This window comes from Coturnix japonica, chromosome 7 (assembly GCF_054131305.1).
Source record: "Coturnix japonica strain WE chromosome 7, WE-NBRP24, whole genome shotgun sequence".
Lineage (NCBI taxonomy): Eukaryota > Metazoa > Chordata > Aves > Galliformes > Phasianidae > Coturnix > Coturnix japonica.
Window position 1 is genome coordinate 13621549 of NC_140669.1, and position 17595 is coordinate 13639143.

At 47.8% G+C, this 17595-nt stretch overlaps 1 protein-coding gene and 1 long non-coding RNA gene across 4 annotated transcripts in view; one reads left to right on the top strand and one right to left on the bottom strand.

The window, feature by feature from the left end:
* The window catches only part of ADCY5 (adenylate cyclase 5), a 187554-nt gene extending 174749 nt beyond the window's left edge, over positions 1–12805 (bottom strand). The window contains exon 1 of one of the 2 annotated variants that reach the window (XM_015868778.3): positions 10930–12805. In XM_015868778.3, coding sequence (XP_015724264.2) covers positions 10930–11934 — 1005 coding nt within the window. In that variant the 5' untranslated portion in view covers positions 11935–12805. The remainder of the gene's footprint in view (positions 1–10929) is intronic. The other variant, XM_085552315.1, reaches the window with a different exon arrangement.
* Positions 12806–13035: 230 nt separating this feature from the next.
* LOC107316815 (uncharacterized) lies at positions 13036–16526 on the top strand. Of its 2 annotated transcripts, XR_014947904.1 has the most exons (3): positions 13036–13257; positions 15462–15558; positions 15868–16526. It is a non-coding gene; the product is annotated as an uncharacterized LOC107316815 (long non-coding RNA). The 2 variants fall into 2 exon arrangements; XR_004308022.2 differs by lacking the exon at positions 15868–16526 and having other exon boundaries at positions 13125–13257; positions 15462–15655.
* Positions 16527–17595: the final 1069 nt, after the last annotated feature.

The following is a 17595-nucleotide window of genomic DNA, read 5'->3' on the forward strand; positions in this document are numbered from 1 at the left end:
TTTTTCCTCTAACTGGGAGTCCTCTGCTGCCCATCTGCTTTGCAATACCTTCCCCATCCACTTGTTTTAAAAATCCTTTGGAACAGTTAATGTTCTGGTTTAGAGACTAATTATGTAGCTCCTTACATAAGGGTCATACACACACACACTGACAATACTGCAGGATACATGCACTCCAGACAGTCACATATGGTCACGCTGTGGAGCACAGGTAATTTAAGGTCCTTGTCAACCTGGCACCTCAATGAAAAGAGTGGTTCTATGGCTTCCTACATGCATGTCTGCCTGCCAGGTGATGCCACTTCCAGTTTGTCAGAAATCACCCCAATGTTCTGCAGAGAACAGGTCAGAAACGGAGAAAGATAAAGCACAGCAGGGAGAGACAGTGCTGGAGAACTTCAGCACACTGTGCAAGTCATGGCCTGATTTTCTAGAAGCGTGCAGTGTTTCTCTGCAGCTCAGGTAGAAGGAACAGGCAGGTGGGCCAGGCTGGGCAGCAGAAGAAAGAGGCAGATGCCAAGGTAAGCCTGAAGCAAATTAAGTATCAGAAGGCAGCAGGTTCCTTTGAGACTGCCTGGTTGCTCTGTTGGCAGAGGAGGAAAGCAAGCCATTAAAGAGGCAGAATACACCAGTGTCGACTTCATTTGCAGCACTAATTGCCATGCACGTGCACTAATTGCCCTCACATGAAGTGTAAGGGAGTAGGCACTACCTCTAATCCCATGGAGTAGGTAAGGCTTCCAAAATAATACTTGCTGGGTCACGCTCTCAACCACACTCTCCACTTGTACCAAAGCAAAATGGAGGGAAGTGGGGCAGCAGCCTGTTTTAAATAAAACTACCCGTTACAATTTATTGAGAGACTGAAGAGGGACCTTTCAGATTTGTGGATTGTTGGAGACATTTGGGACAAACACAAATAAAGCTTGAAGCTTCTTACCAAGGTATGACAGATGACAGCCACCGTAACACTGCAGTCCCTTTGGAGGCTGTTCTCTTGTTATTTTAAGGGTTCTCTGGAAATAGGGGTTTAAGTTCTTCCCTCCTAGCAGAATCTGAAATCAGCATCCTTAGCTACATCTGTGTTTGCTCCTGTCTCCTCGACACTGTTTTCTCACAAGACGATGCCCAGCTGCGAGTTCAGGTGCACACGTGCACCTCCCAGACCGTTTTGATCCAAATAAGCGGAGGAAAGCAACTTCTGCTGAGCTGACACCAGGGTGGGGGAAAGACACCTCAGTTACCGAGCTGGGCAGCCTCCTTGGCACACAGTGCTCCTGAAGGACATGCAACCAAAATTCTGCAAACCCAAAAGCTCACCATGTGGGTGGAAGAGAGGAAAACACACCTCTCACCAATAAGTTTTAACAGAATTTCTTCTCAACGTATTTGGTTTTGTTTTCTAGGGACCCGTAGAGGAGTCAGGCTGGGCAGAGAGACTGGAAGCATAGCAAGCCTCTCCCAGGGGCACCCCTCTGAAACACAGGCACTGCTGTAAGGACAGATGCCTTTCAGAAAGGTGAAGGCTGATCGCTACAAATCAGTCCCTATTGTTCTACACCAGCTGTCCCTTCATACAGAAAGGCCCTGAGGGGAGTTAAAGGCACTTCCCAAGCAGCCAGAGGGAAAAAAGTACTTTTGGTGATTGGTAGAACACTTTTAGATTCCACTCATTTCTTGCGGTGCTAAATAAAAACTAGACAAGGCAACAAAGATTGGGGGTAGGGTTTGGACAGAGGTACGGTTCCTATTAGATCTCTCTGCAACAGGGACTTAAAGGGTGAAGCAGGTAGCCTGGCCATTATGATTAATTGTCAGGGAGCTGCTCCTGCCCAGGCTCTTGAGATGCAGCTCTGTGCTTGACAGATGAGCTCCTCTCTTGACTGTCCCCATCACAGACAGCCCAGCCTATGCCAAGGGGCAAGCACACAGCACAGAGGATGATACTGTCTTGTTTAATAGTGCATTGCCCACATATGCTGCTTTCTACATTAATAACAGAAATACTCCTATCTCACACTAGCTACAGTCTTACCTTGCAGATACTACGGTAAACATTTGTCTGCTCAGAAAAGTTCATCAACAAAGATTGAAGATTATTTAAACCTGTGTGCACACTCCTCTCGACAAGCCTGACTTCATTTAGTTTGCATTCCCTCTGGAAATGAATTAAGTTAACTGGGTCCATTAGCATCCACAGGAGTAAAATAAGGTGATTTCCGCTGTGGACAACAGCTTCTATACAGCGCTGACTTGGGTTGTTTGGTATTTTTCATGGGTCACCTAATCCACCTGTGATTACTCTTCCTGGACATCATTATTTGGACAAAACTTTTGTGTCATGGCTACTGCCAGATACTCATTATCTACATTCATTAAGAAGGAAAAATAAATTGCAGTCTCCAAACTTTATCTAAAGAGAGAGGAAAATATTTTCAGGATACACTTCCTTAAGTATTTGCTCACAGACATTTTGAGCATGGTTCCAAAAAGTATGCGCTTCTAAGAGCCCTTGGAGCAGCCCTGAAGTGCTAATGGGTCAGGATTGAAACAAACCAAGGGCACCTATCCCAGCAGCTGAGGGAAGTCACCCACCAAAGGGGATTCATGCCAAGCCTATCGAGGATCCCCTTATTCAAGCCAGCTGTGCCAGATGCTGTACAAATGTACTGCTGGCCTCCAGAGGCATCCTTCAACCACATCATTTCCAGTTCTGTAGCTTTCAAAAGTTGTCAGTGTATCTATCAGAGCAGTGGGAGAGCGCCTGCTCCAGCACATTAATGTGACTGAGAAGATAACAAGCCTGAGCTCTACTCACACAATTTTTTCTGGCCTGCTACCAGCCTCGCAAATGTCTCAGCTATGGTAGTAAAACCCACATACGCACAGCAGCTACCTCATAGTGCTATCGTGTTCTGTCAAAGCCACCAGAATAGAAATGGAGCAAAGAAAATGCTGCGTTCAACAACAGTTACAAAGGTAAGAACGTAATTACTGAGCATGAAATCTGGGCCTGATGTCAAAGTCTCTTCACAAACTAACACAATTTTGTTACGCTTTAAGTAGCCGACGTCACCTTAGGTAGGAAAACATCCCCAGCACATTCCATCACGGGGTGTTATAAACCTGTCTCACAGATGTGGCAGAAGCACTGGTTCAGTTCACCACCAGGTCAGAGATCAATGCCAATTCCTTTTTCAGCTGACAAACATCATCCATTCAGCATTTCAGCTTGTTTTACCTGCCACGAGCAGAAGCCATCATTAAGTGCAAGGGAATGGTTCACTGAACTGCATCAGCAACCTCAGCACTCCTCCTGGCCTTAGGATCCAGCACACACTCTGCAGAACAGCTCTTCCCCCACTGGTAACCTCCCTCTGGTTTAACGGTTTTAAAGACTGCAGTTATCCTTAACGAGCTAGAATGACATTGTAATTACAGTCCCCCACTACAGCGCACAGCATCTTCCTTTGCTGGTACCATGCAGCATTGCTGCCTTTCTTCTACAAGATTACAGGTAACAGCTTGCCTAAAAATAAGAAATCCTACTTAGTTGGAAACATCTTCATTAAGAATGTATTCCTTGGTCCATCCACTCGTGTGCGTACATCCCCATACACGAAGGAATAATACAGACAAAGCTGCCGTTGGGTACCTCCCAGCAAATGGAAAGAATTCATCACTCAGCAAGCATGTCTGAGCGCTGTCATCTGTGGGCTGACTGGCAAACTACTGTTTTTAGAAATACTGATTTGAATAGTCCCTCACCACAGCGCTAGCTCTAAGAATTCTGATTCCAGAGCCTGAGGTACATGGGGATCAACGCTCGTTACATTTAGTCTATGGAAGGGAATAAAGGGAAGGAGCTGCGGCTTTTTTGAAGGGGAAAACGCAGCCAGGGAAGCATCTGCATTAGAAATACTTTATGACAGATTCTTGCAAGCAATGTCACAGTCTTTTCTTTTAACTATGAAGTGAGACAGAATGTCTTATACAAGCTGCAAACATGTTTAAGGAATAAACAATTTGCTTAAGCTGCTGCTTTGAGAGATTGATTTCTAATATCTGGGGGGGAGGGGGGGGGCACAGAACAGAACCAACAACTTTCTTCATTTATATTCCTCCCCTGTTGCATCAGCACAGTCCTTTGTTTACTGTCCACAAAGATGCACTCTGATACTAGTGGAATGTGTACATTGTATTTATATGTTAAATGTGTATGTTAAAATAGCAGCTTTAATCCGCAGCTCAACTCCCCAAAAGCAAAGTTTCCCAGGCAGAGGGTGCACAATAGCAAAGTACTGCAGTACCATAAAGTCCCATTTCACACTATGAACTTTTATGGGTATTCCACAGGTGTGTACAAACCTTCACAAAAAGAAGAGGAAGTTCCACATTTCACCTGAAAACTCATCAAACTGCAGAAGAACCAGCTTAGCTAAAGGGATCCAACCAACCAACCATTCTTCTGCCCGCCAGCACTGAGGCTCCCAAGGTTCATCAACATCATAAAGCATCAAGCAAAGATTTTCTTGGGAGTGGTCCAGTTGCAGGTGCTAAAAAGCATTTTGACTCTTGTCTTGGCCTAACAGCTATTTTATGTGTGATCTTATTAAGTGCTAGAAACCTCAAGCTTTTCCACGATAAGGTGAGAACATCCTGGAGTTCAGGAGACAAATATTAACATTCTTGTCTCTTTCTCACACCCCCTCACAACTAGATTATCTTTTTTAATATCTTTGGGGTTGTGTTTTTTCATTCGCATGGCATTTCCCCTTGGGTTTTTACCTAGCCTAAGGACTCCATAATAATGGATCCATTTAAACTTCTGGCAGCAGCAGGATACATCTTGGATACATCTTGGGTGAAGAGAAAAAAAGAGATTTTTCTGCAAGTATCATCAATTAAAAAACAAAAAGAAGAAAGAACATCCCCTGGATGCAAGATATCACAAGCCAAGATCGCTAGGCTAGACTTCAGAAGGAGCACAGGCACTAATGCTGGCTGCATCCCACATCAAAACCCAGGACTCACGGGAGATGAAAAAAGTCACTCAGCTCTACAGGAACCCCACCCACTTCCCAGAAGCTGTGAATTTTTGCATTCCTCACACACACATGTGTTGTCACTATCCTACCCCTCTGGGCTCTGAAACAGCCACGCAGTGCTGCAGCATTTCTAATGCTGGGGGGAAGCTGCTGAGCTCCAGCTTCTCCTGCACTGCATTTGATGGGCTCGTTCTGCCTGTGCAAGGTGCCAGGTAAATGCTACAGTATAAAGCAGACAGGAAGGCTGAGCTTGCCCAAGGGGAGCAGAACTTGGAGCCCTGTCCTCCACCTTCCCAAACAAAAGTGGGTATTTTTTCCTGAACCGCACCCACCTGCACAGGAGAGGGGAAAAATAAAAAGAAAATATTAGAAAAAAAAGAGGACAGGGATTTCTCCAAGCAGAGGTTGGTTCTCAGAAGCCACTCACAGCTACAGGGTGGACCACTTTACCGCAAACATGGAAGCTGCCCTTGGAATAATTGCAATTTTTACCTCTCAGTGTTTCAGCTGCTGCTGGAGGCTTTTTCCTTTTATTGCATCTCATGCCAGGACAGAAGGAAAGGTCTTTGGGTTTGGTGAGAAGATGGGAGTAATAGCCATTAACAAAACAAAAAACAAAGCTATTCCTAAAATACCGTAGCTGTTCCCACTACTGAAATGCCCTAAAAGTTAGCAATTGTTTCATTTTCCTTCCGAGATTCAGGGGAAGCTGTGGTGCATGACTGAAAGATTAGCTAATCAAACACAAGCTGAATGCATTGGAACAGCCTAATGCCCAAAGTTCACGTTGCAGCTGGGCAGAGTCCCAGCCAGCAGCACGGCCAGCAGTGGTGAACGTGCAGCAAAAGGGTATTTTGGGAGTGCTGCAGCTGGTCCAAGCTTGGGAAGACGCAGCCAGTTCCAGTGAGTCGTTAGCATGAAGCTAATCAGCATTTTTGTTTCCACTGCAGTTCAGGTTTTAAAATCATTGAACGTGGTAAGTAACAAAAGAGCACGTAAATAAGAAGTCCTGCCCTGGAACACGGGTCTACAGCAGAGGATAAGGGTTGTGTTTGTGTCCCACCAAGGCATCCAGCCTGGGACGTGCAAGGACAAGTCAATAACTGTGCTGTAGGATTGAGGCGCACACACCTGTCCACAGCTGTGGGCATCACGCTGCAGCAAAATGCCAAAAAGTCAAGGTGGTGGGAAGGGCGGGGGTGGAGAAGTGAGGGAAGAAGAGGTGGTAGGACCACAGGGTAATTTCACAGATAAGAAAAACAGATACGCCTTTATAAACCTCAAGCAACGCATTCATTCCCTAGAGACACAGGCGATATTGCTTCTAAGGACTAATTGATATACAATACCTCAGGGATTAAATTAATTACCTCTGTTAGAGAATTACACTTGGGAAGGCTATTATCAATGCAACAGCTACCGAATGTTTCGGGCTGCCGTTTTTTTCCTCTCCTCAAATGGTCAGTTTGTAGAAAGTTCAAGCTATGGCTCAGGCGGTTCAGCTGGCAGCACTGCTGGAGCACATCTCGCTCTCCCAGCAGCAATGCTTATGCAGAACAGGACGCTATGAAGCGCTAGAAAAATCACATCCCAAATGAACATTAATGTCAAACGGGCAGCGTACAGCCATTCAAACAAACAGATCCACTTGCACTTCAGGTAGCACATCTCTGCTTTGTAAATAAATGCCACCAGAAGACAATGAAAGGGCAACGCAGCGTCTCAGTAACGCACTTCTGAGAATGTGTTAGTCTCAAAATCAGTCATCACCTACTTATCTCAAGCGTGCTGCAGCCCAGATGGAACACGCAGTACTATTTCTCCTGCTACACAGCAAGCTTCTCATACAATGCCATTTAAACTGCATCTAAAAAGCATCTTTACGAGATGCTAGAAGATACCCACAAGACACAAGTCAATATCCTATTACAGTAAGAAGCTGTTTTTAGTCCTGCTGAAGTGACAGTTAATTCAGGGAAAGACTGCGCATGTTTTCGTACCAACACAGAAACGGTTAAATCAAAACACTGCACTTTGGAGAGAGGCACCGTGCAGCTGTGGATCCATCACATATCATTAACTCGGACTGACAGGGAGAAAAGGCCAACACACACATCTCAAAACTGAGGAATGAAAAGTACTCATGTAACGCTGTTACAGTGAAGGTGCAGGGACAGGCTACGCAACAGGGAGCTCGACATCAGGAGCTTGGAAACAGAGTGCCAAAAACACAAGCGTGTGCTAGGGCAGCTGCTTACAGCCATGCTATTACAGACTCCTTGCAGGAGGCTTGCAATAGTATTTGCACAGGGAAAAGATCTGAGATGTTCAGCTCCTCTTTCAGTGAGAGGTTATAGACGCAAGACCAAAAAAAAAAAAAAAAAAAAAATTAAAAAAAAAAAATCACACAATAACAAATTAAAAAGAAACCTGTATACATCTTTTCCCAGCCTTCTGTTTTTGTGGTACCTTAACAGTCACCCACTCACACTGAGTTAATAAACTACAAAGCCTTAACTGTACTCTTGAACAAGGAACCTCAAACAGTTACAATGGAACAGGTTTGGATGGGAAAGCCGGAGTAAATCTAACCTCAGTCCACAGGTTTGTTTGATGTCTGTATATTACATTCTTATCCCTCACTCCTGGTCCCCCGCCTCTCCCACACACCATCCCCATCACTTCTCAACACTGATTCACAGCCCAATAAACCCCATTGTGAAACTGCCTGTCCCTTAGCCCCCACTCGCACAGAAATGCCAGTGCTTACACAAGACCTGCTGCTCTGAGGGCAGTTGGGCCACTCACATGACTTCAGCAAAGCATCTGCAACCCATGCACAGCAAGATCCCCCCCATGCATATGTACAGAGCTTGCGGGTTAGTTAGATAGTTTCTTTCTTCCGGAGCATGAAATGTATCTTAAACCTGAAGATAAATGCAGTCATTCCCTGATAAACCCCAAACCGACCCCTGGAACTGATCATAGGTACACACAAGAAAGCTGTAAGTGATCACTGTTTGCTGTTGGAATAATGTGTTACAGGACTATGCTCTTCTTCTATCAGCAGCCTCTGGATGTGAGTAAATTCTCAGACACTCAATTTCTTCTGGTTCCCTCCCTCACCATGCAATAACTTTTGAACACAATGCAATAATTCCCACTAATTAGCATTTTTGCTCCAATTAAGCATCAATTCAAGAAGTCCAGACCACTGCTTGTACCTAGACAGAGTCCAGTGACCCCAAAAATATGAAGAAAGCAGCTCAGCTAGGAAGCAACAACCACAGCCACCTTTATTCCCACCACCTCACCGAGTTGAAATAGCAAACGGCCTTAACCCCTTCCTGAACCAGGGGATAAGGAGGGCTGCGCTGTAAAGAAGTCCATAGAACTGGTGACAGAGAGGCAAGGAGCAAGGCCCTCAGACAACAAATTGTGCATTCTCACAAAGGGAATCAAAAAGTTGCCTTTCTCCTAGAAGGGACCAACGAGCAAGGACTTCACCCTTTCTCTCAACAGAAGAAGCAAGGTTTACGAGGCTCAAGAGCGTGGTAAAAAGTGGCATGGTAAAAAGGAGTCCATGCAAGAGTCGCTCAGCCCAGAATTGGGGTGGATCACAGCAGGAACGCACAATTTGTCCTTGGTTGGAAACAATTCAGAGAAGATCAAAAGAAAAAAAGGCCTCTGCAAAGAGCCCGCTCAAGTACGATGGTTAAAATACTGTGACACAAAGGGACTGGAGGGATACGCATCCCCAGCAGACCTTCTACCAGTGCTGTGGATACAGAACCATCCAGTCACGTCCTCACAGATGCCTTCATCCCCACTCCTGCCCCACAAAACCCAGGCTGAGGTGACTGTCTGACTGCAGCCACCAGCAGCAGCTTAACCCTCTCCTGCCAATTTCATCACCTTCACCCATGTGAGTCAGAGGGGACAGCGGGGCTGAGGTGCCCAGTGGGGCAGAGCAGAGCACAGCAGATCTCTATGGCAACCAGAAGCAGCCCCGGCAGGGAAGGCCTGCTGGGCGCTGAGACACCGAGCTCTGCAGATTTCTCTATCAGCTGGAGATAGCAGCTCACAGCCCTGCATCAGCCGGAGACAGCAGCACATGCTCGGATGCAAACGTGTGGGGATTCTGATGCTTGGCCTCATACAGACCTGCAAATTCAGTTGGACCACAGAGAAGGGTGTTTGATGGATTAAAGCACGATGCAAAGAGATGTGTTGCCTTTGAAATTAGAGTGAGAGGACTCCTAAGACGCTGATCATCAACTGAACCCTTATACTGACACTGCAGCAAAGCACGGTGATCCTGAGCTGCTCTAGCCCTGAATTCTCCACCGAGGGAGGCAATCAGATAGGCTCCTTCCCATTAAGATACTATCACCAACACTTTCCAACATAATATTTCAAGTAGCCTCAAAAATGAACAGATGGAGGCTTTCGGCTTTAAACATGATGAGTTTTGCCTTCATATGTAGGAACACAGTCTCCATCCAACACACTGAACTCAACAGGAGAAGCCTCGGTATAAAGTTACGGCTTTGTAGGACCAGAGCCCTGCAAGGAGGAGCCGAGTCCATTAGCAAACTTTTCCAAGTCCAGCAGAAAAACAGTCACTGTCTCATTTGCAGCGTATGCACAAAAAGCCATTTATATCAAGCATTAAAAATATATATATATGCCATGTGCAGTTTATAAAAAATATCTGTAACAAGCTAAGAACAAAGCCAGAAAGTGTCCAAAAGGCTTAGCTGAGTCGGGTTGGGGAGGGGGGGGAGAAAGAATAGGAGGGGAGGAAAAATGAACCAACTTGATGGGATATTTTGTAAGGCAGATTGCGACAGCCTGAGCATGCTGGAGTTTGATTTAAAGGAGGGGAAAAAAAAAAAAGCCCTAGAAATGTTCCTGACATTGCAAAGCTTCAAAGCAGCTTCGAGGTCAGATGGAGGCAGGCACAAGGCTGCGTGTGCACGATGCCACAGGTCGGCAGGCAGCCCAGCACCTGATAGCAGCGAACACATGGGTGCCCAGGCTGTGGCAGTGCTCCTCACCCAGACCCCTGCCCCTCATAGGCACGGTGACTGTCACACCCTGACACTCCTGGTCACTGCTCTGAGGTCCCCATGGTGCTGAGCACAGGAGCCGACAGCCACTTGCCACGCTTCCAAAAGGAGAGAGGCACCTTGCGCTGCTGTTGCTTGTACAGATATGGTAATTAAAAACTGCACTGCAACGCATTCAATAATAGACTTATTGTTCCCGCAAACCAAGCTGCTCCAGTTTAACATGATAACACAGCTAATGACCTGCATTTATACTTCACTTTTCTGCTAGCTGCACACAAATGCTGGGCTTCTCCACCATCGCTATTTCCAGAGCAAAAACCTTCCTGCTAAACCCAAATCTCACCCATCACTTCCAAGGACATGCTCTGCAAGCCCTGCACCAGAACTATTCAGACCCCAGCACTCTTCACCATGACAGCCTTGAACCCATACAGACCACACAATGCTCTGCACATAGCGGCAGCCCGCAGGACACCATTCCACAGGTGTGCTTACTGCAAAGCTGTTGACATTAAACACAGCTGAAGGGCACTGGCAGGGCCAGCCAGCAACAACGTGGTTACTCGAAACCCTTCAGGTGGGCTTCCTAAACATTAAGACCCTTAGTGAAATCCAGAAATGAGAAAACATAGCTTATGGGCAACCATCAGGCACAGCACGATGCAGCAACAGGCAACTCAGGCTTCAGGCTGGAGGACACCAACCCATCCATCGCCAGGTGATGGCCCAACAAACCCACCTATTCAGCTCATCCAGGGCAAGTTGGGGCCACCGTGCAGACATAAAAGGGCTGGAGACTTGCCTACCTGCTTGAGGAGGAACTTATCCTCTGCGTTGATCTTGAGGGAGACGGCCAGGTGGATGGCGGACAGCACTACTCCACTGATAACCGCAGCCCTCATCCGCACCGGCAGTAGCGTGTAGATGCTGTAGATGAAGAAGACGGTCCACCAGATGCCTTCTGAGGCGCTCCTGGGCCACACCAGCAGAACCCCTACCACCTGCACAGCCAAGATGACCAGGATGACAGAGTAGCACGCCAGCCACATGTGGTCCTGGTGGAAGTCGTTGCGGTTGCACACCATGCACAGCACCACCATCAGCAGGATGGCCAGGGAGAGCACCACGACGTAGGACACCTCATAGTGGCCGTGCACGGCGTGGAAGATCAGCATGACCACGCAGACCAGCACCAGCACGGCCATGAGCATGGTGAGGCTGCTCTGGTTGAGTCGGAAGAAGTAGCGCTGATAGAGGCGCTCCAGTTTCTCCGACTGGAACTTCTTGGACCTGAAGATTTGCAGCAGGCTGCTGCAACAGCTGCCCATGGAGAAGGCCACCTCGGAGTCCCCCTCGTCCCCGTCCTCCTCCTCCAGCTCCTCGATCTTGGCCTTGATGCGTTTCTCCTCCAACCCCAACTCCACCGAGCGGGGCCGTACCTCCCCCTGCTCCCGGGGGCTGGCATTGTTGGGGGCAGCGGGGGAATCACCGCCGGGCGGGTGGCGGGACCGGTGACGTCGGCTTTCGTCACCGCGCTCCTGCCAGGCGGATTTGGACCTAAAGCTCATCATCATCTTGCAGCCGCTCTCCCCGCGGCTCCGGCTCGCCTGGGGCTCGTAGTCTTCCTCGCTCCGCCACCTGCTCGCCATGCGGGAGGCCTTCTTGCCCGAGGACCTGTTGGGAGGCGGCGGGTAGGAGTAGCCATTGGCCCGCGCCTCCGCCTCGCCCCAGGCCGAGCGGTGCTGCTCGGTGGCCGCCCAGGGCGCGGGGCCGCCGAAGCCCGGGGGGCTGACGCTGTTGGACCGGGACATGCCCTGCGGGAAGGGGACGTCGGGCGAGGGGGGGGGGGAGCTCCCAGCCGCGAGGGGCAAAACCCCAAAACACAACGGGAAGAGAGCTAAGGAATTCAAAAATAATTATTAAAAAAATTATAATAATAAAAATATTTTTTTTAAAAAAAAGCCAAAACCCGCAAACGCCCCCAAAGCCCGGACGTCCTCTCAGGGCAGCGCGGCGGCCATGGCCGGCCCCGGAGCTTCGACAGCCCTTGAGGGAACGCGGCGCCGCCCGAGGGTCCGCCGGGCCGCCCCCTCCTCACGGCCGCTCGCCCTCAGCCGCGCCGCGGCGGCCGCAGGGGGCTCCGGGCGCGGCGGGGGAGCCGCATCGCAGCGCGCCGCGCCGGCCCGCACCCGCCGCTCGGGGCCGGGCACGGGGCGGGCGGCGGCAGCGGCCACCCCGCGGGGCCGGGGCGGCGGCGGCGGGGAGGGCTCGGAGGTTCAGGCTCGCAGGGCCGCGGCGGCCGGCGGAGGAGGGAGCATCCCCTGCGGGGGGGGCCCTGGGCGCGGCGGGGGGGCTGCCCGGGGCGGGCCGGGCTCGCGTCTCGCCTCCCAGCGGCGGCGGAGCCCCGGCGACACGGCACGGCGGGCGGCAGCCGCACCGCTCATGCACACGGCCGCCGCTGTGCGCCTGCGGGCGGCGGGAGCGCCTCTTCCAGGGACACCGGGAGAAGCGAGAGGAGGGAGGGGGGAAAAAAGCAAAAAGGCGGCGCCTCCCGGACGAGCGGAGCGGAGCTGCGGGCCGGGGCTGCAGGCAGCGCTGGGGCTGTAGGCAGCAGGCAGTGCTGGGGCTGTAGGCTGGAGCTGCGGGCAGCGCCGCACCGCGCTCCTGTGGCAGGGCCGGCAGCGTCCCGCCCCGGCTCGCTCCTCTTTGTACTCCCCATTCAACCGGGCGCCGGCCGCGCCGGCCCCGCCCCCGCCCCCCGCCGGCCCCCATTGGCGCGCCCCCCGCCGCTGCCCGCCGCCATTGGGCTCCGCCGCCGGCCCGCTGGCCAATCAGCGCCACCGGAGGGCGGGCGGGGGCCGTGCCGCCGCAGCGCGGCCGTTATTAACCGCTTCGGCGCGGCCTTTGGTCCCGCCCTTGAGGCGGCCGGGCGTGAAGGGACCGCAAGGACGGGGCGGGTGGTGCCTCGGGTCCGGGTCCGGTCCTGCCCCGTCTGGGGGGTTCTGGATCCCGGAGGGGAGAGTTTCACCCAGGAATGAAAGCGTGAGAAACACAGACTGAACCACGGGCCGCGACGCTGAGGGACTGAGGAAGGTAAAGGCTGAAGGAGCTGTCCCAGCATCAGTTGGAGGAAGGTAACGATAATGATGATGAATAGTCACAGATAGACATCCATAGGGGTCATGAAAGTTTGGGAGCTGAGAAAATGGGATCAGCCCGTGTGCTGATTTTGACACAATTAGACGTTTATTAGTTTCACAAGACAGAAAATAACAGACCTTGTGTGGGGAAAACATCTTTCAAGAATGCCTAACTATTCTTATGAGAAGGTTTAGGCAATGAATGCACTCCCTGTTAACAAATAAATGACACACAGAGAACTGTCAGCCTTTCCTCTTGTAACCTGGCCATTCTGATGGCTGGAGAAGGGTATCTGTGTCTGTACAGCTCAGCTCTGTCCCAGCTGTGACCTTAGTCCATACAGGTGGCCTTTGTATTCTGATCTGCGACTTGAGAACATCTACTTGTCCTGTTCACGCAAATCAAAACCCACAAACATCACACGACACTTTAATACCCAAATGAGGCAACTTTCACCTTCCCTGCTAGTAGAGCCTTCTCAAATGCTGCTCTCCCAGCCATGAAAGCATTATTCTTTTGCTTGTTTTTGATGGGTAGGTTGGGTGGTTGGGTCGGGTAAGAATGGGAGGGAAATTCCATTATGTTCCCTCAATAACAATTTGGATCAGAATAGAAGCCCCTCCTTCCTTCAGCAAGTGCTTCTCCACATAAGCTATATGGAAGACTTATGAATGCTAACACACTGTTCCTAGAATACAAGCTCCACGAGATCCATCAGGGAATACGTGAGAGAACCTACAAGTACAGTCACAGAGCTGAGTGAAGCACAGGCCTGAAGTTCCTCAACGCACGTTCAATTTACACAGTTCTGATTTCACACGTAGCCTCAAATCTATATACAAATGTCTTACTATTGTTACAACAGGTGCAGCAAACGTCAGCATTCTTCATTTGCACAATTTACACACAACGGGGATAACATCTACATAGTGGCCTCAGAACACACATCAGTCCCATATTTCACTTTCTGTGGCCCTCAGGGTTCAGACAAGTATTAAAAGCAAAATTCTAAAATAGCTCCGCTCCCTAAATTACTAAGGCCATCATAAGACACGTTCTTGATCCTCTCACCAACTATCTTTGCACACTCCGAAATAGCCTTCTCAAACCTAATGAGAACCCAACCCAGAGACATGAAATACTGAAATTGAACAAGCTGCTATTACACAGTCTCTGCTTCCCCTCTCCACCCCATAATCTGATGATTCACGAGGAATAGAGCCAAAAGCGAGCAGAAAATTAGGAAAATATAAAAACACAACCATTAAAAACAATTAAAAAAACAAGAGCAAAACAGCCTGATTCATCACTGACTCAGGTTTTCTAGGGTCATATAAAAGCCTGTCAGGTCAAGGTGCTTTTGGAATTGGATTTATCAGCCTTTTCTTTAGTAGCATTCACAGCATTTAACCCCAAATGGAGAACTAAAAATATTTGCAGTTCTGTGCTGTTTAGGCTAAGCTAGATCTGGGATACACATTCACTACACAGGATCATGAAATACACCTTCACGCATAGAACTCATGTCATCGTTTGCAGGGATTCTATGCAAGCCCAACATGAAGGGAAAAGTAGTCAAGGATTCCGTTTCTTCACAAAGACTGCGAGAACAATTATTAAATACAGCCTTGCTTTAGTCTTGCACACTCCCCTGCAGATAACATCAAAACAACGTTACTGTGACTGAAACAGTTGTCTTGGATGCTGCCTGGATGCAGCTCTGAGTTCAACAGGTTCATTTTTGGCACCAGCTATACAATTTTTGGCTGGTTTATCAAGTACATTTGCACAGGCTATAGTGACGCTTGGGATTAAGTTTAACTAATACAACTTATCTGCAGCACAAACACAAACGGACACCGATATTCAAGGTCACCCATACTTAAAATGGCAGCAAGCAAAACACCAGCCACACAGCAGCTCCCACTGCCAGAAATGCTAGCTTCACTATACCTGACAAGCAGGGGCCAGATGCATTTTTGCCAATCAGACTTACCACTTATTTCAAGTCTCCTCAGCTCTGTACACTGAAAGAAGTGGACTGATGTTGTCATAGCTACGTGAGAAACCAATTCCTTTTATTAAGTGAGGGCGGGAGAAAAGAAGGTGGATAGAAGAGCATTATTCTGTGCACGAGGTGACCGACAAAAGCCAGTTTCAAATGTTTTCACCTTCATGCTGTGCTCCTCTCTTCCAGACACGGGATGAGTGCATGCAACGGCTGCTCTGCAGAAAAGCACTGACAAGCTGCAGGGATTTCTCTGAGGCTTCTACCCTTCTTACAGATATGGCTGGTACTATTCTGGTAAACACACTAGAAAAAAAGAATGATTGCCTGCTGTTTTCATCACGAAGCCAGGCTCTGAATAATAATATACAAAGAAACTATTATGTTCAGAAGTTGTTATATGTTACCCAACTGTGCAATGGGCAGATAACACTATATTGCACAGTACTTTTATTATTCAAATACATGCAATAGGACGCCAGTGGTTATTTATTATGCAAAAAAAGTACTGGTTTGAAACTTAGAACTGAGAATAACTAAATCAAATGATTTTTAAAACCCAGAGTATATATCAACTTTTACATCTTTCTACCAGGAATTTATTTTTTCAATATCTGGCAAGCAATGACCTGCAGTCACCAGGAACCTGGAGCACTCTTGGCCCTTGTATGCTCACGTCTGCCTCACGTTTGTTTGCACCTGTTAGGAGCAGAACGCTTTTCCATAGGTCCTTTGATTTGACAGTGCTTTTTGAAGAACAAAGCAACCACATTCAGATTGCAGTTTATTTCTGGTGGGGCTTGGACAATATCACAAGTGTTAATTGCCAGTACTTACTAAGTCAATGAACCAGTGGTGTCTTACTTGCAATTTCCCAGCCATTTTCTTGTGATGCAAAAAACCTTTTTTAAAAATCATGTGTTTTTGCTGTTCATTTGCTAACTTCAGAACAGCTAAAGCACTTTATTCTCTCAACTTATTTTGTAACTACTCTTACTGTCTAGCAAGGCAATCCAGTAAGCACATATAGCAAAGCAGCAGCACGCTGTAATTGTAAAATCATTACAGCAGCATGAGAATGAAGAACGTTACCCTCTCAAATGAACTTGATGCTTGCTGTATGTACTGGCAGTGTTCTATCCCATACTCTCTGTTTTGCATTCTTTGTTCTACTGAAACAGCACCTTCCTGTGCTATGAAGAGCAATGAGAAAGTAAATAGCTTTTACAAATGCATCCTCTGGAGAGGATAAAATTGGTTTCAACTACTTCTTTTATTCAGCTAAGGAAATGTGTGAACATTTATCCCATTCAGCTCCATTGCGTCTGAAAAGCAATACAGGAAGGTTTGAAACATTAGAGGAATAACACCTAGAACAATTTAAATTGCACTGAAAAGCTGAGTAAGGAAACACAATTAATAGCCAGCCTAGAAGCTTTCCTAAAAATACTTTACACACGGGAACAGAGCACTAAAACAGCACAACTAACCATGTGTGCCATCCCCCATCATCACTAACATGCAAAAAACACTCAGTGTGGAATAAAAGGGACTTCATGCCATCAGCACACTAGAAAAGTGTATCAGCACTTCCATTTAAAGCTATCATTCTCCTTCTTATTTTTTTAGTTAAAAAAAGACTATTGGATACCACAGAAAAAAAAAGGACACATTTGAGGCTTTGCCATTTCCAGAGTGTTTTTCAGAAACTCAGTAGCTCAGTTTACTTCAGTACTTCTTCCAGCTCCAGATTAAGATTATCATCTAGCACTCAGTATCTTTGTTTTTATTCAGTAAGTGAAGAGTCTGTGTTTCACCCAAAGGGACTTTTAACTAAAAAGCCAACGTTTAACTAAAAAGCCAGCTTCATAAGGTAACCTTTCATTCAGCCGAATGGAAAACCCTCCACTTCCTAGATCATCCTCCAATGGATTGTTGTTTTTTTGTAGGCACACAATTCAGATCACACAGCCAGAACGATTCCACAAGTTCAGGTGATCAATCTAGAAAAGTGTCACTGTTAACAGTTTAAAACACGGGGTCACTGTAAGTGATATATATGTATTTTAGCAGTGTCTAAATAGCAGCTAGATGATTTGCAGAAGACTGCGCAGACTGTCTGAAGCAGCGAGTCAAATATAGGAGAAAATGCAGCTCAGGGTTCACAATTCTGCAAAATAAGCCTCTGCAAAGGATTCTGACAATGAATTCACAGCACAAACATCCTTATGTAGTACCAGGTAACATCAAATTTATACGTACAAACTAGACTGAATTCACAGCTTATCATGACACCTTAGAGTTTGTGCCTTGGCAAGTATAA